At 42.6% G+C, this 23,771-nt stretch overlaps 1 protein-coding gene across 1 annotated transcript in view; it reads left to right on the top strand.

Moving 5' to 3' along the window:
- The window catches only part of BANK1 (B cell scaffold protein with ankyrin repeats 1), a 1,166,863-nt gene that overhangs the window by 288,881 nt on the left and 854,211 nt on the right, over positions 1–23,771 (top strand). The window contains exon 5 of the mRNA XM_063918381.1: positions 12,216–12,327. Within this exon, the coding sequence (XP_063774451.1) occupies positions 12,216–12,327 (112 nt within the window). The remainder of the gene's footprint in view (positions 1–12,215; positions 12,328–23,771) is intronic.

Genomic DNA, 23,771 nt, shown 5'->3' with positions numbered 1-23,771 from the left:
CATGTATAATTATTCAGCTTAGTAATGCAAAGTCTTTGATTTCTACTAATGTTAAAATGTGCTAATTGGAAAAAGTTATAATGTTCCATCTGAAAACGTGTTTGAATTGTTTGTATCCTTGTTATACTGTATACTGTAAGTTAGGGACCACACTTTCTTCAGCGAATTTAGGTTCTGATAGCAGGCAGTTGGTGTCCTGAGAACCCAATCTTATTACCATCAATATTCAAATTTTCCTTTCAGGAGAATGTTGGATGTGTTTCTTATTAATATATTTTGACATCTTTCTTACAGAGTTAGTGTTTTACCATTGTAAATGTTAGAAACATTTTATCAGCCTTACTATAAACTAACATCAATAAAAAATTAAAATAGAACTTACACTTCTGCTTTTTTGCACAGTACAGTGTCTCATCATTTTCGGAGGAACAAATACTTCCATGCAAATTAAAATTAGTTTCTATTTCTAAGTATGTTTTACTTCCAAATACATTTACAGTAAAAGAGCAAAATTAATATACAGTATTTTGCCTGCAGCATATATGTTCATCTATAGATTGTATATTTGATTTCTATATGCTACTATTGAACGAAAGACCTCTGCTTACATCACTTGTAAAGCTCGCCACACACTCACACATGGCAACCGATCCTTCAGCCTGATCACATCTATGACCAGTTTGACCAGACACATACAAGGTTGAATTGAATCAATCTGATCTTACACAGACAGGCATAGGCATGAACAACTGGATTGCAAAGGGTCTTAGTGCCTAGTTCAGACCTGATCACAGATGTGCGAAAAACGCACACGTACGATCAAAATCGTGTCCGTCCCGCATGCCAGGCCCTACCCCCCCACCACGACCACCCCGCAGTTGTTCGAAAGCATCGCACCTGCCTACACAGCCTAGCGATTTTGACTGCAGTGGCTGCGTGTGACATCACACAGCCACCGCGGCCTGTCCGTTTTTTAGCTCTGGACGGGTACAGGTCCTGGACTGAGGGAAGGTCGGCCCCGATGATCTTCTCTGCGGTTCTGACCACCTTTTGGAGCCTGCATCTGTCCCTCGTGCTGATGGAGCTGTACCATACCAGTATCAAGGAGCACAGTACCGACTCCACAATGTGGAGTAGAAGAGGAGTAGAAGCTTCTGTGGGATGTTGAACTTGCTTAGTTACCTGAGGAAGAACAACCTCTGCTGGGCTTTCCCAACAGTGGCGTCAGCGTTGGACCCCCATTTAAGGTCCCGGGAGATTGTGGTCCCTAGAAGCTTGAGGAGTCCACTAGCGATACCACACTGTCAGCAATCGTTAGCGGAGGTACACTAGCTGACTTCTTCCTGAAGGACTCTATCATCTCAACAGTTTTGAGGGGGTTGAACTCAAGGTTGTTGTGGATGCACCACTGGGCCAACCAGTCTACTTCCCGTCTATAGGCCGTTTCGTCTCTGTCCTTGATGAGACCGATGACGGTGGTGTCATCAGCGAATTTGATTATCTGTACTGATTGCGCCTCTGAGGTGCAGTCATTTGTGTACAGGGAGAAGATCAGGGGTGAGAGGACAAAGTCCTGAGGGGCCCCTGTACCAATGGTCCGCGCTTGAGAGGTGAATTCCCCCGCTTTCACCACCTGTGTCCTATCTGTCAGGAAGTCTACTATCCAGGAACAGGTAGCTTCTGGGACCCCTAGGCGAAGTAATTTGGGGTGGAGGATGCTGGGGACAATTGTATTGAAGGCCAAGCTGATATAGACAAACAGGACCCTCGCGTAAGTACTGGGAATGTCTAGGTGCTGTAGAATGTAGTGCAGGCCCAGGTTGACTGCATCCTCGACACACCGATTTGATCGATAGGCGAACTGTAGGGCGTTCAGTTGGGGGCCAGTCACAGTTTTCAGGTGATTCAAAACCAGACGCTCGAACGTTTTCATGACCACAGGCGTCAATGCTATCGGCCTGTAGTCGTTCAGGTTCGTGATAGAGGGTTTCATGGGGACCGGGATGATAGTAGACCTTTTGAGGCAGGAAGGGACTTTCTGTAGTTCCAGCGATTTGTTGAAGATCTTGGTGAATATGGGGGCGAGCTGACCCGCACATGCTCTTAGGGCAGATGGTGACACTCCGTCAGGACCCAGAGCTTTCCTGGGTTTGGCCCTTTTGGACAATGCCTCCACCTCTTCTTGGGCGACTTGCAGTGCCTGGAGTTGGCCGTCGGTGTTTGGAGCATCATAGAGGTGATTGTTTGGGTTGCAGGGGACTTCTTTTGTGAACCTGCAATAAAAGTGGTTCAGTTCGTTTGCTAGGTCTTGGTGCATGGTGGTGGACTTCGATGTTTTTTTATAGTTGGTTATGGATTGCATTCCTTTCCATACAGATATGGGGTCATTGGTGGAGAGATCATTTGTCAGCTTGTCCGAGAACCGCTTTTTTGCTAGCCTGATTCCATTAGTCAGAGAGTTCCTAGTTCGGTTGTATAGTGCTCTGTCACCGCTGCTATATGCCTCCTATGTAGAAAGTCTTGCCTCATTGCTTACCAGCGTTGGATTGGAAGTGTCTCCACCCCAAACAGTAGAGGTAGCTCTTTCTTACTGTTAAATAGGTTTGACCCTGACTTTCTCTTTCACCATACAGTAGGATCATACTTGCCAACTTTTGAAAAATAATTTTAGGGAGATTGTGAAAGCAACACCTATGAGCTCGGCATTAAAGTGGATATGTACTGATGCGTCTGATAGCTGTGTCATAAAATTGACATCCCGATGTCAATGATCCCCATAGCAGTTAGCAAGATGCACTTGATAAAAACACACTGATACTTTCAGGGCTTTGTATTGTGTTTTACTCACTAGTGGTTAAAAGAATCCTTAAATGAAAATGCATGTCCATATGGATCATTGGGGTAGATGTGCTATATCGGCACGGATCGTGCCACTTTAGCTCATTAGCGAGGCAAAGCAGGAAGGCACAGAACATCTCATTTGCCAGAGTGGGGCGATCCCTGTCTGAGCACACAGCGCATCAGCTTAGTACTGTGAGATCTAGCTACTCTCGCAAGATGTCACATGCAGCCCACAGCTGGCACCCGCCACAGCCAGGCACAGCTATGTGTATGGGCAACGACACCTGCAGCTGACAAAATTGATAGCTGCAGATGTCGGACCGGTCAGTGCAACTGACTGTTCTTACATTGCCCTGCACATTGGCTTGCTGTCTTTTAGATATCAGCACCGATAATGACAGGGGAGCACTGAGCACACACCAGCGCATACATGGGGGAGGGGGGAAGCTGTATCAACATTCATGGGAGAGCTGTATCAGCATATATGGGGGGGGGGAAGCTGTATCAGCGCACATAACATGTGCTGATACCTTTTCCACCATTCCAACTATTAATACATTTAACTCATTGGGCAGTATTCAATTATTTTCAACCCCTTCCACACTCGTTCTGTTTCTGCTTACGGCATGGTATAATAATTTCAGCTCGATATCCCTGGGGTAGCGAGGGCGCCCAGCCCTTTACGCTGCTAAACCTGATTACTATGGGTGCAATATGTGCGATAACGGGGATCACTCTAGAAAGGAGATTGGGCGTGATATATCATTTGAATACCGCCCATTGTGTCTTATAAACAATGCAGGGAAATGGCACCTATTTGTACGCAGATATCTCTGATTTCTTTCTTTCTTTTTTTTTCAAGAATAAATGGGGTTAAGGTGCAATCAAGGATATTGCTAGACTCTTCAGTGAGTCAGGGAGATTGCTACTATTTCATGGAGTCTCCCTGAAAATCAGGGAGAGTTGGCACTTGGCAAGTAGAGTATGCAGAGGGTTTGTTACACTGACATGAAGGGTGTGGATCATAGGGTCGACAGTAACTATGTTGACCCCTTTTGGTCAACAGTGACTAGTTCGACACCTGAAATAGGTCGACACGGTCGTTAGGTCGACATGGATATAGGTCGACGTGGGTTTTTTATATTTTTGGGGGTTTTGTTTTCTTCGTAAAGTAACCGGGAACCCCAATTAGTGCACCTGTCAACCTAAATACTGGATACCGACATGAATACAGCCCTGTTTACCACCTGAATCTTCACAAAGACAGACTAGATACTGGGAACTTCAGGCTGCACATTCTGACACCCCAATAACCATGAGTAGAATACAAAAGAGTTCCACACTAAGAACAATAAGAGAGACAAGGGATTATCCAGTTTTATTGTACATGAGATGTTGTCTCAGAAACCAGATGTATTAAATGTGTGCTGCCCATTTATTCAAATATACAAATTACATTCAAAAAGAGAAAAAAGGGGAATTAGTTAGGGAACAGGTGCACTCTTTCCCTTGAGAATGTACATTTAAAATCACTTTTTATTGAATATACTCCAAAAGGTATCAATACCAACACTTCTACATATTTAGAAGCTTCTATATCTTGATTGATAATGTACATTATTATTCCCTATGGTAGGGCTATTTTAAAGTGAATATTTAAAAAAAAAAAAATAACAAAATAACATATTAACATGATGAAAAGAAGTAATGTGACTAAAGAGTTATATTGTTTAAAAAAAACTAGGCCGTGTGTCATCTTTATTCATGATCATTAATAATATAATGTTCTTGTTATATCTGAGCTGTATGTGATAATCCACTGTTATTTGTTCAATATCTTTCAACATACAGTTCGGGATGTAGTAAAGGTAAAATGCAATAAAAACACAGTTTTCGGGGGTTTTACTGCATTTCCAAATGTACAAAGCCCTGGAAGCCAGAGCTTTGGTGCGGAGGATAATGCCAGCTTTTGCTGGTGTTACCCTGTGGAAGCCTACGGGCTTCTTTCCGTATCCTCACTCAGAAAGATCTGGTTGGATTCCTCCCAGCATTCCCTGTGGCCATCCACGTCACTCTGCAAATGCGCAGATGGACTCCTTGGTCATAGACCCGGAAGTTCAGTGACCGGCGGTGAGCGCAAAGGACAGCTCTTATTGGGAGAGCTTTCCTTTGCAGTACTAATTGCATATGTTAGTAGTATGGATGCAGTGTGTGGTGGAATGTACCACAATTGGTTAGTACATCCCACCCACAATATCCTTTTGTTATGTTCCTAATTTTAACAAGACTGTTATACTTGGATACTTACAGGAATATTTATTATCAATTTTTTTTACTAAAATTATGTGAAAAATGGTCTTTCACATTACTTTAGTATCTCCTGAATGTATTAAAGGGCTTTTGGAGCAGTGTTCTTCAAATAATTAACTTTTTTTTTAGTATCCACAATCGCGTTTCCCATACTTATAATGGGAACTGCAAACTTGCCAAATTTATTTATAATTTAAATTGAGGAAAAAAAACAGCAGTGAGCCCTGTGATAATTACGCCACCTTCACTGCGGATTCTGTACTTCTGCACAGCGTTCTCTATCCGTAGGCATAGAAAGCTGTGCAGGGGGCCGTCAGAGTGATCAGCTATGTGCGTCCAATGGACATACAGGCTGATCACTGTGCAAAAAAAGTAAAAAAGAAAAAAAATCATACTCACCTACCCTGGGATCGGTGATACCCCAGTGTACCCCAGTGCAGTAAAGTGATGCTGCAAAGTGGCAGCTGCCTTTACAGCACAGTGGTCACAGCAGCAAGGAACCCCAATGACTGGCAGCTCTCCAGGATCACCAATCACCAATCCCAGCCTGGTAAGTATGAGCTGCAGGGGGTCACGGCACGGGAAAGGGGTTGTCGCGAAGGGGAGTGGAGTGCCTGCGGCGATGTCGGCTGCAGGGTGGCATCACAGGGACAGCGCTTTCTCGCAAAAACTGTCCCTGCATACGATTATTGATACATCTATGCATTGTAATCAATAAGCGCATTGCAAATTGGGTCAATTCTTTCACATCATATCCACATCCTCAAATTCGGATGGTGATAAATCAGCCACTGACTATTATATTCATAGTGTGAAACATAGTTTCATATCTCTACCATCCAAAAAGATACAATTATATTTACTTCCAGATTCACTCACTTAATCCAGCCAGTATGAATTTGTATCACAAAAAGGACACATATGTGTTGTATAATGCTTTGATCAGAAGACTCTTATGTTAAATTAACTCAAATAAATTGTAGAGGTTCTCCAGTTAAGACTGATGTTTGTAAGTCCCCAAATATTTGTTGGCAAAAGGTCACGTTATTATTTATTAAAAGGAGTTAGTGTTCCTCTCTGATGAGCAATATTTATTGCATCTTATATATCCTGTAAGGTGTTTTAAGGGGTGTGTATCACGTTACTGGCAAGGGGGGGCGAGTGCAGCAAGGTCACCTAACTGCAACCCATTTTAAGAATATTTCAACAATTAGCATCTCCAAAATAAATATGGCTAGTGTGATCACACCAATAAACGTTTTAATGTAACTTACAGTATACGGAGAATTAAAGATATGAGTGTTTATCACACTCCTATCCAGGGCCGGTTCAAGGGCGCTCTGCGCCCCGGGCAGGAAATGGGGCGTGGCCTAATACAGGGGGCGTGGTCAATTACGCCCCCTGTACATTAAAAGCGCCGCTTGAATGCTGAGCGGTGCGCGATGACGTCATCGCGCACCGCACAGCAAAAGGTCCTCTCCACGAAGGGAAACTAGACGCTATGAGTCTAGTTCCCTTCGTAGAGAGGACCTTTGCTGTGCGGTGCGCGATGACGTCATCGCGCACCGCTCAGCAAAGTTACTCTCCAGGAAGGGAAACTAGACGCATAGCGTCTAGTTCCCTTCAGGAGGCGGATGGGGACGGGGACGGCAGCGGAGGCGGACATGGACACAGCGGGCAGCAGTGGCGGATCTTGCCACGGTGCGGCGCCCTCCGGATGGCGCCAGCGCCCTCCGGAAGGCGGCGCCCCGGGCAAAAGTCCTGCTTGCCCGTGGCAAGATCCGCCACTGCTCCTATCCATTATACATGATTCCTTTTATAAAGCTCTAATTCGTTTAGAGCACAGGTTCTCAAACTCGGTCCTCAGGACCCCACACAGTGCATGTTTTGCAGGTCTCCTCACAGAATTGCAAGTGAAATAATTAATACAGCTGTGGACCTTTTAAAATGTGTCAGTGAGTAATTAATACACCTGTGCACCTGCTGGGTTACCTGCAAAACATGCACTGTGTGGGGTAATGAGGACAGAGTTTGAGAACCTGTGGTTTAGAGTAATCAGATGCAAGTATGTATAAAAATCTCAGTATACTGTGTTATTATACATATATGGGGCCTTATTTAGAGATGGACGCAGCCGCTGCATTCGCATGCAGTGCACACTTCCATAGGGTCTGCGCATGCACACCAGCCATAGTGCGTATGTACGATCCTTCACCATGCAATTGCATCACACATGGATACTATTGCATGGTGATTGACAAGTGACAGTCGTCTGGGGCCAGCGGCGCGGCGCTGTGGGGGGGGATTGGGAACGCAGGCATGTCATGGCCATTTTCAGGGCCAGAAGATGATGTATCCTGCATTTCCTGCGAGGGCCCCTGCCTTCATAGCCCTTATAGTGTGTAATCCTGGTTTATCATACAAGGTTCTGATGAATACTATAGTAGTATGATCATGGCAATTTAATTAATACTTCACAGGGATATGGTTTATTATATATTTACCAAGGGGAACAGAACATATACTCTGTAATGGTTATCCAAACCTCTGTGGTGGCTAGCCACGCCCCAGTGGAGCCTGGCCACACCCTTAAGCATGGGCCCCTACAACAGCATCCCCCCGGTGGGCCCTTCATGCCCCAGTCCGAGACTGATTACACTATATAACAATATTTTAATAAATGCAGGGGAACAGAACATATACTCTGTAATGGTTAGCCAAACCTCTGTGGTGGCTAGCCACGCCCCAGTGGAGCCTGGCCACACCCTTAAGCATGGGCCCCTACAACAGCATCCCCCCGGTGGGCCCTTCATGCCCAGTCCGACACTGATTATACTATATAACAATATTATAATAAATGCAGGTGTCAGGGCATTTATACGAAGAGGGAACATTCATATATACAGTACTAGACTTTTAAAATAAAGAGTGTGCTTTTTCAGCATACACACCAGTTCACAATTGCTACAAGGGGCACATATTACAGGATTACAGCTCAGCTCAGTTAAGTAAAATACACAATATGACTGCACGTACAGTCGGCACACAGCAGTACCGATGCGCATTTCACTTCCTTAAATCTTTATCAAGGCTATGGGAAGTGAGACACTGAGTAAAGCCCTGACACTGTTTTATTAGCCTTTACAGGTGCAAGCACTAATTAACCGATCTCAACCTGAAGACCTAAAGACCAAAAATGGGCCTAGTGGATGGAGCCTGCCCTTTCCTTCCATAAATCCTGGAACCCTTAACTGGCTTTTTCTAAATCCCAATACATTTAACCAGTCTGTTTTGCAATTACAGACATTTTCCTGGGGGTTTTAAATCATATAGGTCTTAAACCGGGGACAAATATATCTCCCGTGTACAATCTTACCAGTGCTTTCATCACACATCCATATACAAGATAGGTGAAGTGCTGATAGTGTTATGCAAAGTGAAAATAATTGAATTGGCCTTAAGTACGGTATTAATCACATGTAATATATAAAAATCATATATCTTGCTTACTCACAAAGAAATGTCAAAGTATGGGCCTGATTTTTATTTGGAAGTAGTGCAAAAAAGAAGCAAGTAACTTTGTATCTGGAACAAACCATGGTGCAATGCTAGGGGACAAAATACACACATATATATATATATATTTATATTCTATGCAGGTAACTACTTGCCACTTTTGCATGTAGTCCAGAAATGTTAGACAGCTTTATATTCACACTGTAATTTAGACTTCAGTTTTGGGCACACCCCATCCGAAACTAATACCCCTTTTCTACCTATGAGCACGGGTCGCAGCCGGGAGCCTGACACGGGTGCTGCCCGGCTGCGACCCGTGCTCAGCCCCTTTCCCATCAGCAGTCACCAACTCGGCATATTGCCGGGTTGGTGATGCAGCTAGTGACGTGGCAGGGGCGGCACTGGGCGATCACATGATCTCCCAGCGCCGCCCTTCCATACAGTGTAAACGGGAGCCATGTCGCATCGACACGGCTCCCATATACACTACAACCCTACCCGGATCATTCCCGTGTCCTACCCAGGTATATACCAGGGTAGGATTCATGGGTCATTTGATCAGGGTTTTTGCGGATGGACCCTTTTCCACTTGCAAAAAACATGGGTAAATGCGCGCCCCAGTGCAATTACCCGTGTTTTTTGAGCTAGTGGAAAAGGGGTATTAATCTCTCTGCACGTTATATATTCTCCACTTGCAATGCAACATGGCTTTGGGAATTAATTAATGAGACATTTCTTAAACATTAATATACATATCTGAATAGGAAGACGTGAAGTTCAGAAGCAAAGATGTACAGGGATAAAGGGGTCATATAAGGGCGCTAGTATTTAGAGAAAATTAGACAAACATTGTTAAATCTAATAAAAAAAATACTGTACTTAATCATTATTTTCACATAAGTCCTATAAATAAATAAATAAATAAATAAACAAATGTTACTGCTTCTACTGTTTATTTTGATACTGTATTTAATATATAGGGGGAGATTCAAATGTTTGAAAAGTCGGTTGGGTGTCTTTTTTTCCTGTCTATTAGATAGGAAAAACAGACTCCCAATTGACTTTTCAAACATTTGAATCTCCCCCATAGAGTTTACTCTGTGTTATGGAACATTGCAGGGACTAGAAGGGAGAAGTTAATTCCATCCCCCCCATGAATTCACAAGTGCTGCACCATTTATGCACTTAAAACAAATCTTAATTCAAACATAGGTAACTACTGTATGTGTCAGAAAGAGAAATTGTAAATTCCCCTTCGGTCTTACTCACAAAATCAAACAGAAGAAATCAATCTAAAAATAAATATTAGCTTTCCTAATCAGATTGTTGTCACATGCAACGGCTTTATCTATAGAGTCTGTTTCATTAAGCTACAAATGAAAGTTTATTTTGTTGCCTTGTTTATCCAGTTATTCTTAAATTTAAATTTACATTTGTCATATTATCCTGCAGTATTGTAAAGACAAATCACTTAAATATAAAATTGTAATTGAAATTTGTAAATATTTCATAATGAGTCAAGCACCAGTCAAATCAATGAAAGCAATGACATGAAATGTATGATAGTATGTAACATGGGGGCAGATGTATTAAACCTGGAGAAGTGATAAAGAAGTGATGAGTAAGGTAATAACACACCAGCCAATCAGCTCCTAACTGTCATTTTTCAAACCCGTAAAGATTGGCTGGTGTGTTATAACATTCCATTTATCACTTCTCTATCACTGCTTTATCACTTCTCCGGGCTTAATACATCTGCCCCATGGTGTGCCTATATGGATTGCTACACTTGCATCCTAGAAAATGTGTGAGTTATCTAAAGACTGCCTATATATATATATATATATATATATATACAATACTATGCAAAAGTTTTAGGTAGGTGTGGAAAAAAAATGCTGAAGTGTAAGAATGCTTTCAAAAATAGAAATGTTAATAGTTTATTTTTAGCAATTAACAAAATGCAAAGTGAATGAACAACAGAGAAATCTAAATCAAATCAATATTTTAATGTCTGAAGATCTTCTGTGGATGTCGGCTTGCTCAAATCCTTCTGTCTTTTCATGTAATCCCAGGCAGTCTCGATGATGTTGTGATCAGGGTTCTGTGGTGGCCATATCATCACTTTCAGGACTCCTTGTTCTTCTTTACTCTGAAGATAGTTCTTAAAGACACTCGGTGTTTGGGGTTATTGTCATGCTGCAGAATAAATTTGTAGCCAATCAGATGCCTCCCTTGTGGTATTGCATGATGGATAAGTACCTGCCTGTATTTCTCAGCATTGGAGCACAAAGAAATGGGCAATGTTGAGGACCATAGATGCAGTGGTTGACCAAGAAAACTTTGCATCAGACAAAAGACACATTATGCTTGCTTACTTCCTTTGAAATCGGAAGATGTTCAGCAGTGCCATCAGCTCAGAACTATCAGAAATCAGTGTGACCCAGGTACACCCATCTGCTATTCAGAGAAGTCAGGCCAAAAGTGGTCTCCATGGAAGAATTGTGGACCAAAAGCCATACCTTTGACATGGAAACAAGGCCAAGTGACTCAGCTTTGCACGAAAACATAGTAACTGCAGTGCGGAATAATGGCAGCAGATACTCTGGACTAATGAGTAAACATTTAACATATTTGGCTGTGACAGAAGGCAGTTTGTTCGCCGAAGGGTTGGTGAGCGGTACAATAATGAGTATCTGCAGGCAACGGTGAAGCATGATGGAGGTTCCTTGCAAGGTACTAATCCATCATGCAATACCACAAGGGTGGCTCCAAATTTATTCTGCAGCAGGACAATGACCCCAAACATGCAGCCAATCTCATCTTCAGCATAAAGAAGAATAAGGAATCTTGGAAGTGATAATATGGCCACCACAGAGTCCTGATCTCAACATAATTGAGTCTGTCTGCGATTACATGAAGAGACAGAAGGATTTGAGGAAGCCTGCTGAAAATCTGTGGTTATTTCTCCAAGATGTTTGGAACATCTGTCCTGCCGAGTTCCTTCAAAAACTGTGTGCAAATATACCTAGAAGAATTGATGATGTTTTAAGGGCAAATGCTGATTTGATTTAGATATTGAAATATTGATTTGATTTACTGTAGATATGTCTTCTGTTCATTCACTTTGCATCTTGTTAATTGATAAAAATAAACTATTAACACTTCAATATCTAAAAGCATTCTTACTTTGAAGTATTTTTTCCACACCTACCTAAAACTTTTGCTCAGTATTATTTATATATGTATATATATATATATATATATATATATATACATACATAATTACCCAAAAGCGGGAGATGTATCAATGTATTAAACACTGGACAGAGATAGAGTACCAACCAATCAGCTCCTAACTGCCATGTTACAGGCAGTGTTTGAAAAAATGACAGTTTGGAGTTGCTTGTTTGGTACTTCATCTGTCTCAACTTTGTGTCTCCAAAGTTTTATACATCTCCCCCAAATTTATGTGAGATAACTGTGTGTAGGTGAGGTGAAGATGATTGAAAATTGCAATTCTGAATGTTCTACTTTGTTAATTTCAGGCATTTAATATTTACACCATGGAGGAACTTGATAAAGTGCTGGTGAAATCATTGCAGGACAAGATTTCGTCTTGTGAAATTGATCTTTTTCAGATTAACCAGCATACAATAAGTAAGAACAACATCTATGTCTTCTCTAATTTATTATTCTAGTGTGACTGAAAACAAAAATTGTTATGCTGTTCATAACTAAATTTAGGGGAGGATTTTATATGTGAAAGGAAACCCAACTTCTTGAGAAAAACAATTATTACATTTGGAAGAGACAATCCCACTAGTCAATGCTGTTTTATAGACAGTGTAATGTTTTATACACTAGTCTGTTCTCACTTTCTCTGATTATGTACATACTGTACAGTATTTTGGAAGCTAACAGCAGTTCCCCAGCTCCAGAAAAAAACATGCTTACATTTTAAGGGGCTCATGCAGAATGAGCATTAACCACTTAATTGATTAAAAAAAATCCCAAAAAATGCTGAGAAATTGTTGTTGTTTTTTTTTTAGACGTGTATTAGGTGAAAAACATGAATTTAATGTTATCCAAAATTGTTTTATAAAAAAAAAATGGAAAATTGATGAGCACCATCGGAACCTCATGACCATCGTGACTTTCCATTTAACCCCCGGGGCAGCCACCAGGTACATAGGGGGATATTGGGGGGGGGGGGGTTAATTTACACTTTCCCTGCGGCTACTATTGTCTGCAATGATCGGTAGCACGGAAAACACTGGGGGAGGGTGCGGGGAGGTAGAGGGACCTTCCGGTTTCTCTGAGAGCAGCAGCAGAGGGAAGTTTCCCTTCCCTGCAACTGCAAACACTGTTTATCTGACTGGTTGCATCCTATACAACCAGGTCAGATAAAGCACTTGCTGGTGTGGTCGCATCTGATGCTGCCATGCCAGGCAAGTGGTTAATCCAATCTGTGTAATGGTTCTTGTTTGAAATCTCTCTGCTCATGCCCAGAAAACATAACCATGCATATGTATCTATGCACATTTGCACAGTTATGGCACCTCTGATTGTCTGTATCCAGTGTCAGATTTAGGGGTCGGGTTGCTCTTAGGCACAACCTTATTGGCCCCCCATTTTACTTGATTATTGGAAAAGCATTCCAGAGCAGAAGAATGAACCTACATTTCAGCCATGGAGATTGCAGCTGCTATAGGCCCAATGCTGGATGTCCGAAACAATGACAGTTGGTGTAGGACCAGACTGAGTGATGGTTGCACAGGCTGTAAATACAGTAGGCAGCAGGCTGATACATAATGTTTCATTAGGAAGACTAGATGCCAGCCCAGTGGGGTGACATCAAGTAGGGAGGAGCATAGGAAGGCCATTCTTCCCCCACCAGTCTCCACAACCCTTGCCCCCTCCTCTGCTGTGGTTAGGATTCCAGGTCCACCAACCCATCCATCCCATGTAATAATAATAAACACAGCTGCTGGTTGGGATCTTTCATCTTCTGAGAAATCCCATCACCTGGCACCCTAATGTGAGCAACTAGAGAGTCAGGACAGGAGATGAAAGTGGCAGTTTAAAGTAGTACAGTAAGAGTGTCATGACTGTGGTTTTTGTGCACCCGGCATGTATGTGAAGTCCATGCAGGTAATTGGAGGACTATTGTATGTGTATATTTGGCTGGTCTGGGGGAATCAGTGAGATGAAGTAGTAAGGAGCAATCCATGACCAGAGGTAGAACCCAGGCCTTGGCAAAGGGAGCTGTATCCTGACCACTGGATCATCAGGGACTTCGTGTTGATAGCAGGATGGTGAATGTATTGGTGAGAATGAACTGAATATACTTTCACAGGAGTAGGTGTTTGTGTACTCAAGGTTACTATGAAATAGGTTCTCTGGAGTTGCGCAGAACTGGGAGGAGAGCTGAAGACGTTGAACCGGACTGGTTACCGGTGAAACTGAGAACCAGGCTGGTTACCAGTGAGACTGAGAACCACACTGTGAACCGGTCTGGGTACCGGTATAACTGGAATGCAACTATAATCTGGGCAGATACCAGATATAACTGGAAACGCAACTGTATGTAGAACAATGACTGTGGCTCTGACTTTAAGACGAGGCTGTAGATGAACTGAAGACTGTGGCTGTGTCTTTAAGACGAGACTGAAGAACACTGCAGCTGTGTCTATAAGATGAGACTGATGAATACTGCAGCTGTGGCTTTAAGACGAGACTGAAGAATACTGCGGCTGTGGCTTTAAAATGACAAGACTGAAAAATACTGTGGCTGTGTCTTTAAGACGAGACTGATACTGGATATAACTGGTAACACAGCTGTACTCTGGAGTGGGTAGCAAAAGAGCAGAGTTTTACAGGAACTAAGGTAATAGTGTTACCTCTTAGGGAGCTCAGCTATTTAGCTCACACTGAGCTGTGTGACACAAGGAACTGGCAGCTTCTGTAACACAAGTCTCTTTACTTATACTTCATGGTCCTTGGTGATTGGTGAACAGTGTCAGGTGATTCAGGGAGTCTCGGGCTGGCACAGGATTGGATAGTTCATGGTCAGGTGATCTGACCCTGTCATGTCGATACTCCAGGTTAGGCTCTGATGTGGAGTGAAGCCTAGCAGGCCAGAAAAACTTTGAAGCCTATACTCTTAAAATGAGCAAAGGATGCTGACTTTTAGGCCCAAACACCAGAGAGCCGAGTATAGTGGAGAATGTATCTGGTGACCACTGGAGTCAGAGAGGCATATAGTATAATGACAACAATGATTGCTGTGTAGGCACAGCATAGAAAGACTTGCTGAATTCAGTATTCACACAGAAGGTTAATTATCACAGGTGGAGCTCGTTAACTCTCACCTTCCAGGCAGAGAACTCAGCACTCAGGAAACTCATGGTACTGGCAAGCTGTTTATCCCAGTGAGCAGAAAAGATGCTGGATCCAGGACAGATGGCAGAGGTAAGTTGCCAAATATGAGAACTACAGTCAGGATCATGACAGTACCCCCCTCTTCAAGGGTGGACTCCAAACACCCATCTTGAAACTTAGAGGAACTTGATAATTTCATGCAGAAGAACTTAAGACCTTTGTCGATGCCTCTTCTTCTTACGGGAACATCTGGATTTAACCAGGGAGAGTGGAATTTCCTGTAAAGAAAAAACTTCCTCAGAAAACACAGGACCTCCCAGGAAAGGAGTAGCATCATAAAGTGGATCAAATTCAGAGTCTGATGGAAGATACGAATCTCCCTTAGATACACAGTTTGGAGATGACAGACAAGTGCACTGAAGTTTTAAATTCTTTAGCGGTGAACTTAGTATCGGGCGGAGATACTTGGATTATCCTTGGAAGGACAGCACAAACTTCCTTTTGTATCAGACTGTTGTAGTTTTAATGAAGAAGAACTTTAATTCTTTTTGGAGCATGATTTTATTAACTGAGTCAGATTGCGAGGGTTTAGGACTAAGGGGGACAAGTACTAAACAGTGATAAAGAGGAAAAGTGAGCCAATGGAGAAGGTGCCTATGGCAACCAATCAGCTGCTCTGTATATGTTTATAGTATGCAAATTATAAATGTTATGTCAATGCTGATTGGTTGCTATGGGCAACTTCTCCACTGGCTCACTTCTCCACTTTTATCACTGCTTAGTACATCTCCCCCTAAATTCTTTAAAAACTGCATTACTAAAAGTCTGTAAATCATGGAACACGGGATCGTTACCCTCTAAAAGCGTGTTAGCCCACTCCAAAGCTCTTCTTCTGAATGAGATGAACAGATATTGAGTAACGTTGGAAGGAGTTACTGCACCCGAAGGATCTGACTCCATCAGAGAGAGAAATTGATCAACTAGAGTGGCATATTGCAAAAAAAAACTCCATCAAAGTAAATAGGTGCTAAAACATTGGACGAAAGCTTAGAGGCTGAAACTGATGACGCACTCTCAGAAGCTGGATTGGAGTTAGTTTGTGGAAAGTCAGGCTGATGAGAAAATATCCTTTCTGAAGTTGTTTGGCTGAAATCCTCAAACAAGACTGAGAAATCACTTGAAATCCCCTTCTGGATGGAGATGCTAGTAACTCTCCCTGAAGCTGCGACACTTGCGTCTGCGACTGAGGTAAACGACTCTGGTGACTGGACTGAGGAAGCAACATCAGAATCCTTCTTAGCAATATTAGCCGTAAGTCCTTTAATCAAATCAGCAGATGGAACAATAGGTTGCTCAGCAAAGCTTAGGGACAAAAGCTGAGAAAGCTGTACTCAGATTGGTGTCCAGCTCTGAAGCACTAAAGTCCTCAACAGTTACTGAGTGAATCATTTTACTTGGAGTGGATGAAACTGGAGAAGTCTTTTGATGGACGAATAGGGCCGGATTGGATCCGAGGATACTTGAATTGGCTGGAACCAAAGGACCAGGCTGGTCCTGGAGTATTGCTGAACTGGCTAGAACCAGGATAGACTGACCAGGCTGGACCTGGAGTATTGCTGGATCGGCTGGAACTGGGTCGGACAGACCAAGCTGGAAACTGGAGTATTGCTGGGCCGGCTGGAACCGGGACGGACTGACCAGGCTGGGCCTAGAGTACTGCTGGACCACAGCCCACAACTTCCAAATCCCGGACAAGTCTTCAGACGCTTATGCATTTCTGAAATTATTTGAGTACTCAGTAGTAGGAATTAGAAATTATACGAAAACAAATGTGCCGGTAATATGTACCATTGAGTACCATCACAAAAAAGCACCAATTCTATTCAAGTCCTAGGGTTATTTAAGTATCCTAGTCCAGTCCTGATGGGAGAATTGGCTACTACAGCCAAAGAGCACTTTGAGATTGGTAACTCGGTAGCCCAGATCTCTTTTGGATTTTAAATCCCTTCCTAATCCATGTGTTATTACTGCCTTAGTATTGTCCAATATCCTTTATGATACATGTATTCTGCTTATGTTTGTATTAATCCTGGAACTGATTATCCACTGTCTAACTATCGATTTCAGTTTTTGGCTCTGTGCACTTAATTTTTTGCTGCCTCAGACTTGTTACATTAGTCTGTCTATTTTCTTGGTGTGAGTCTCAAACATGGACCAATAATGCAACTCCTGGGCCCAGCAGCGCACAGCGGCCCTCATTCCGAGTTGATCGCTCGCTAGCTGCTTTTAGCAGCATTGCAAACGCTAGGCCGCCGCCCTCTGGGAGTGTATCTTAGCTTAGCAGAATAGCGATCGAAAGATTAGCAGAACTGCTCGAAAATCTTTTCCTGCAGTTTCTGAGTAGCTCCAGACCTACTCCTAGATTGCGATCACCTCAGTCCGTTTAGTTCCTGCTTTGACGTCACAAACACGCCCTGCGTTCGGCCAGCCACTCCTGCGTTTTAGCATGACACGCCTGCGTTTTTTAGCACACTCCCGGAAAACGGTCAGTTTCCGCCCAGAAACACCCACTTCCTGTCAATCACACACCGATCAGCAGAGCGACTGAAAAGCGTAGCTCGCCCCTGTGTAAAATTGCTTAGTTTTGTGTGAAATTACTTGGCACGTGCGCCCTGCGGCCCATAAGCATGCGAAGAACAGCCGGATTTTAGCCTGATCGCTATGCTGCGAAAAACGGCAGCGAGCAATCAACTCGGAATGACCCCCAGCATGCTGTGAGATGTAGACTTTACAGTCTGGGGGCAGTCAGTGCTGCTCGGAGGTCCCACCTCTCCTCCTCTATTAGCTAATCCTGGAACTGCAGCACCCACAGTAAGGAAAGAAGTTAGATAGTAAAGAAGTGAACATATTCCTTTTTTGGGGAAATCGGAAATTCCTCTAGATGTAAAGTTCTTACATTTGAATTTGCATATATTTCACTAGTAGTATTAAGGTATACTTTTAATGATGGGCTGATTTTACCTTTATTGTTTGTCTCTCCTCCCCACTGTCTACTGGAAGGAAAGATAACTAAAAACTGACAAGTGAGCATAACCCCGATGGTGTTCAATGATTAGCAGGAAAAATGTCTAGAAATGCACATTCCATGAATGGCCTCTTAGAACTTGGTAATTTTGACCAGTCCAGCTGCTTAATCTGGATGATAATGTAGAAAAATAAATGACATTCAGGGGTACATTTACTAAGCAGTGATAAGAGCGGAGAAGTGAGCCAGTGGAGAAGTTGCCCATGGCAACCAATCAGCACTGAAGTAACATCTATAATTTGCATACCATAAAATGATACAGAGCTGCTGATTGGTTGATGGGGAAATTTCTCCACTGGCTTACTTCTCCGTTCTTATCACCGCTTAGTAAATGTACCCCACAGTATATTACATATTTTACATAATTTATTCTTAATGGCATACAATTAATGAATATCATGTCTTTAAACACCTCAAGCATGTTTCTGGGGAATGACTGCTGTCTCCTTCCATTTGTTTCTCACTCTAAGCTTAGGTTTGCTAGACCAAGGTGAACAGAATGGATTCAATCGTTCAAAAAAAATCTTGATATAGATGTCACTAATGTTGACAGAAAGAAACATATTGGCCCTCATTCCGAGTTGTTCGCTCGCAAGCTGTTTTTAGCAGATTTACTCACGCTAAGCCGCCGCCTACTGGGAGTGAATCTTAGCATCTTAAAATTGCGAACGACGTATTCGCAATATTGCTAATACACCTCTCTTAGCAGTTTCTGAGTAGCTCCAGACTTATTCGGCATCTGCGATCAGTTCAGTGCTTGTCGTTCCTGGTTTGACGTCACAAACACACCCAGCGTTCGCCCAGACACTCCTCCGTTTCTCCAGCCACTCCCGCGTTTTTCCCAGAAACGGTAGTGTTTTTCCGCACACACCCATAAAACGGCCAGTTTCCGCCCAGTAACACCCACTTCCTGTCAATCACACTACGATCACCCGAACGATGAAAAAGCCGTGAGTAAAATTCCTAACTACATAGCAAATTTACTTGGCGCAGTCGCACTGCGGACATTGCGCATGATCACTAAGCGGAAAATCGCTGCGATGCGAAAAAAATTACCGAGCGAACAACTCGGAATGACCACCATTGCTACTGCATTTAACTGGAGATAAAATCTACGATATCTGAAACACTGACAGAACCCACTGACACATGCTGTGATGTGAAAGATTAACTTATTAAATACTTTATCCATTAAAATAATGGGGGTCATTACGAGTTGATCGCTAGCTGCGTTGTTCGCTGCTTAGTGATTAGTGAAAAAAAGGCTAATCTGCACATGCGTATGCACCGCAATGCGCATGCACCGCAATGCGCATGCGCGACGTACGGGTACAAACAGCATTGTGGTTTTGCACAGGTTCTAGCGAAGCTTTCAGTCGCACAGCTGAACGAAGGAAGATTGACATGAAGTGGGCGTTTCTGGGTGTAAACCGACTGTTTTCAGGGAGTGCTTAGAAAAACGCAGGCATGGCTGGGCGAACGCTGGGCTGGTGTGTAACGTCAAAAGCCATCCCTCCGTCATTAGAATCAATGCACACGAAGAGTAACTACAGGGCTGGTCTTGTTTTGCACAAAAAGATTTTGCAGGCGCTCTGCTGCACAAGCGTTCGCACTTCTGCAAAGCGAAAATACACTCCCCATTGGGCAGCAACAATGCGCTTGCACGGCTGCTAAAAACTGCTAGCGAGCGAACAATTCGGAATGACCCCCAATATACAGTATGGAATTTACATTTTCATACAGACAACACCGCAAACTGATGTGACGTTGGATGCATAGCACAGCAGATTACTTACCCCAGCAAAAACAGAATTTCTCAAATATTGATGAGGAGATAAAAGCACAAATAATACAAAGCTACATCTTTTCTAGACTCAGGAGACATGCACTAAGAAAATCTGACCTGTCCTTTAAGAATTTCCTGAACTAAAGTATGAGCTAGCTGTACAGACATCTTATAGGCACAGAAATCCACTACTGTTAAATGGATTGACCAAGACTTTGGCAAATATTACCCACATCCAGGGCCGTAACTAGGTGTGTGTGTGGAGGGGGCACCGCACATAGCGCTGCAGGGTAGGGGGCGCTGTTGGCAGCACTTGTCACTTATCTGTTTTTATTACTTTCATTTGCAGCTTCCCCCTTTTTGGGTCCCAGCATCTCCTGACCGCCCTGTCTCCTAACCTGACCCCTTCTGTCGCTAATACCTATACAATATTCATGAACTCAACTTGAGATTTCTTTATTATTCAGTCACACTGTCATTTATAATATTTCAAGATGTTGACATATCTAGGATTCAAACCCATTGCCTGTGTCATTGCAGTCAGACAATCTATTAATTGAGCTATCTGTCCTTGCATAAAAAGATAAATAATTCTAAGCTAGAGAATTATAACTATTTGAAGCTTACCTTGTACTTTGTGAAAAAAATTTATCAGCATTGCGGCTGATCAGATCTACTGTATGTAGTGTGTGGCTGCAAGGGATTGGGTGTGTATCTGCATACTACATAGATAAGCTCAATTGCAATGCTGATTATTTTTTACTAAGCACCAGTAGCTTCATATACTGTTCATAGTTTTTATGTAGGATCAAATAGCTTAATGAGTAGGGTGTTTGATTAGAATTCAACAGGTTATAGGTTGAATCCTGGGTATGGCAGTATATTGAAATGTGTTATTTAATTTGGTATAATGAGGATTTGTGTAATGTGGGAAGGGGCATCATAGCATGGTCTGTCTCTGGGATCATTCTTGTAATGCCCTTCCCCATGTGCCTTATGTCCCTATTGGAAAAATTAGGGGGTGCGCCAATTCTCTCTTCGGCAAAGCGCACCAAAAAGTCTGATTACGGATGTCCACATCAATCGTTGTGTCCAACAAAAGAGTAGGCATGCATAGCATGCCGGCATGCATTTGCAAAACAGCAGAGGTCAGCTGCACTCCCAAAGCATACTAAGCCACGTCCTATACGGTTAACGAACATGGGTCTCCTTATTTTATGGCAATGAATAGGCACAGTAGTTTGGCAAGACCCCAATGCAAAATCTCAGGATGTATTTTTCCTTGATGACACAGACATTATTGTGTTGATAGATTCAGGTCTTGCTGTGGATGTCATGGATGAGTGCATTGGTTATGTGTGACCGGCAGTCAGGAGACCGGCAGTAACAATACCAACGGCGGGATACCGGCTGTTGGATGGCCAGCGGGGTAGTGAGCGCAATGAAGGCTCACTGTGCTCGCCACATGGGTTCTATTTCCACTCTATGGGTGTCGTGGATACCCACGAGTGGGAATAGTCCCTGTTGGTTGGCATGCCGACTTGCGGGATTTTCCAGCGTCGGTATTGTGACCGTCGGTCTCCTGACCGCCGGTTACATAAACATGTCCCGAATGAATCCATACTGTATTTGACAGAATTCACTTTAGTTTTGAAACATCTTATCTGGGTCTCCTGAAACTCCCAAATGCACTCCCTGCTACTTCAGGCACTGCGGTGATCAGTTACTGCTGCAACATCCACAAAAACATCCACAGCTGCTTGATGGAATTGTTAAATGAAAAGACTTTCCAGTAGAACTGAACATCAATCCTGCTATAAACCAGTTATATAGCCACACAGGAGAATTCCATTCCACTTAAGGCAAAAGGTTTGCACAGAACGGCATCATTTAACTTGTTAAATGTCCATTCTTTTGTTATTAGTTGTTTGTTTCAAGCGTTTCATGTTTTGGAAGAGGCTCTGTTGCTACGCCTCAATGTGAATGGCGAATGCCCACAATGATCATAAAGGTGGGTGTAACTACCACCATGGGGGGTGGTATGATATGTTGACATTCATAATGCAGCATGTTAAATGTTGGCATGACTGAATGTAGACATATCATTCCTGGTGGCCCAGTGCTGACTTACCTTTTCCCAACTGCTGCAGCAGCTCCAGCAGCGTCTTCCAGGTCCCAGTGGTCATGTGACTGTAAGTACCAACAGAGTCATCTGACGGAGCGGCATTCTGGTGAGTACACTGGCTCTATCTCTAACCCTAATCCTTAGCCCTAAACCTAATCTTCCCAAGTGCCTAACCTTAACCCGACCGTCCTGCAGACTAACCCTAATGTCGACATTCTGACAGTGTCGAGAATTCATATGTCAGAATTTCTGCTGTCGATATTATGAACATGTAAATAGTTTCAGAATGTCGACAAGTTACCTGTCGTCATTTTAACAATGTCGACACCATAACTGTCAAAATTGTTGTGTCAACATTATGGATGTTGATATTATTGTTATATAACCTAATGACTACATCCCGTGTGAACTCGCAAGGGGCTCTTTTGCACTCGCCCAATTGCCGGCATTCTGGCGGTCGGGATCCCGGCGCCCAGTATTAGATTATCGTAGTAGACCCTATTGTACTATTAGGGTGATTACAGAGATACACAGATACACTTTCTGAAAGCCGCTCATGCGTGTCTTACAACAGCTAAAAACACAGAAAGTTAAAGAACTCTAAATGAGGTCAAACTGCTGTTTGATGAAAAACTCAAAGTAATGGCTCAGTGGAAGGCTGTGAAATTGTAGCTGGAGGCACACAGTGTTTCTATCCACATGTGTCGTGTAATGAATTGGCTCAGAAGTTAGTCGCATTAAATGGTTGGGAAAGATCTGCTATGCATAGTATGCTCAAAATAGCATCTCAACATATGTTCAGTTTCCCCTGCTTATGCAAAATACATAGGTTTTCAGGGTCAACAGTAGTAATTAAGTGTAATCATAGTGTTAGAATCTGACTAACAAATGTAAATACTGTCCATTCATGAAGGGAAAACAGTGGGGGCATTTGCATCTCTGTACTCTTTATATAATAAGCAAAGTACATGTGTTGGATGTGAATACTGTTAATGAAAAATATATGAACATGTGCATGAGACTAAAGAAGGTTGATTACATCCATTAATATGCTGGGTAAGTTTACACTTAAACCATTTACCATTATCTCATTTTCTTTTTTCCTATTCACTGCTGTATATACTTACATTACTTACATTTTTAAACATAAGTCATCCATTTATTTTATCAATAACTTTATAGGTTTAACATAGTTTTAACCCTAAGGGCTATTCAAGTGCCATCCCAAAACGCTTTGTCATAATATGGTTCAAGAAAATTAAACATGATACACTTCAATTAAACTTACAGTGTGTCTCGGTTGGTTGCGTGATGGGTGAACCTGTGTAATACAAGTGTCAGTCTATGTAAATACAGTAGCTTACCCTCTATAGATTCAGAACTGGTGCCAAATTGGAACAATTGATCATCAGGTGGTGAGTTAGACAAGAACTGTAGAGAAGTGCTAGTATAACATACTCTTTTTATGTTTACTTGTGTAGAGTACATAAAAGTTTCTAAGGACTTTATAAAAGTGCAAAAATTAGACTTACACAGTGTAAATGATGTTTTGTCACATCACTTGCCAATATTTGCAAAAATACAGTAAATCCATGTTTCATGGGAAGTGCCTGGATCTGTTGGCCAAGATAGTGGCTTAATTGTACATGTTCACAGTAGAGATGTGTGGCGGGCACTTTTCGTGTGTTGTGTTTTGGTTTTGGTTCTAATTCCATTTTCATGTT

This window comes from Pseudophryne corroboree, chromosome 1 (assembly GCF_028390025.1).
Source record: "Pseudophryne corroboree isolate aPseCor3 chromosome 1, aPseCor3.hap2, whole genome shotgun sequence".
Taxonomy (NCBI): domain Eukaryota; kingdom Metazoa; phylum Chordata; class Amphibia; order Anura; family Myobatrachidae; genus Pseudophryne; species Pseudophryne corroboree.
Note: the sequence above shows the minus strand (reverse complement) of the source record. Positions and strands in the feature narration are given on the sequence as shown.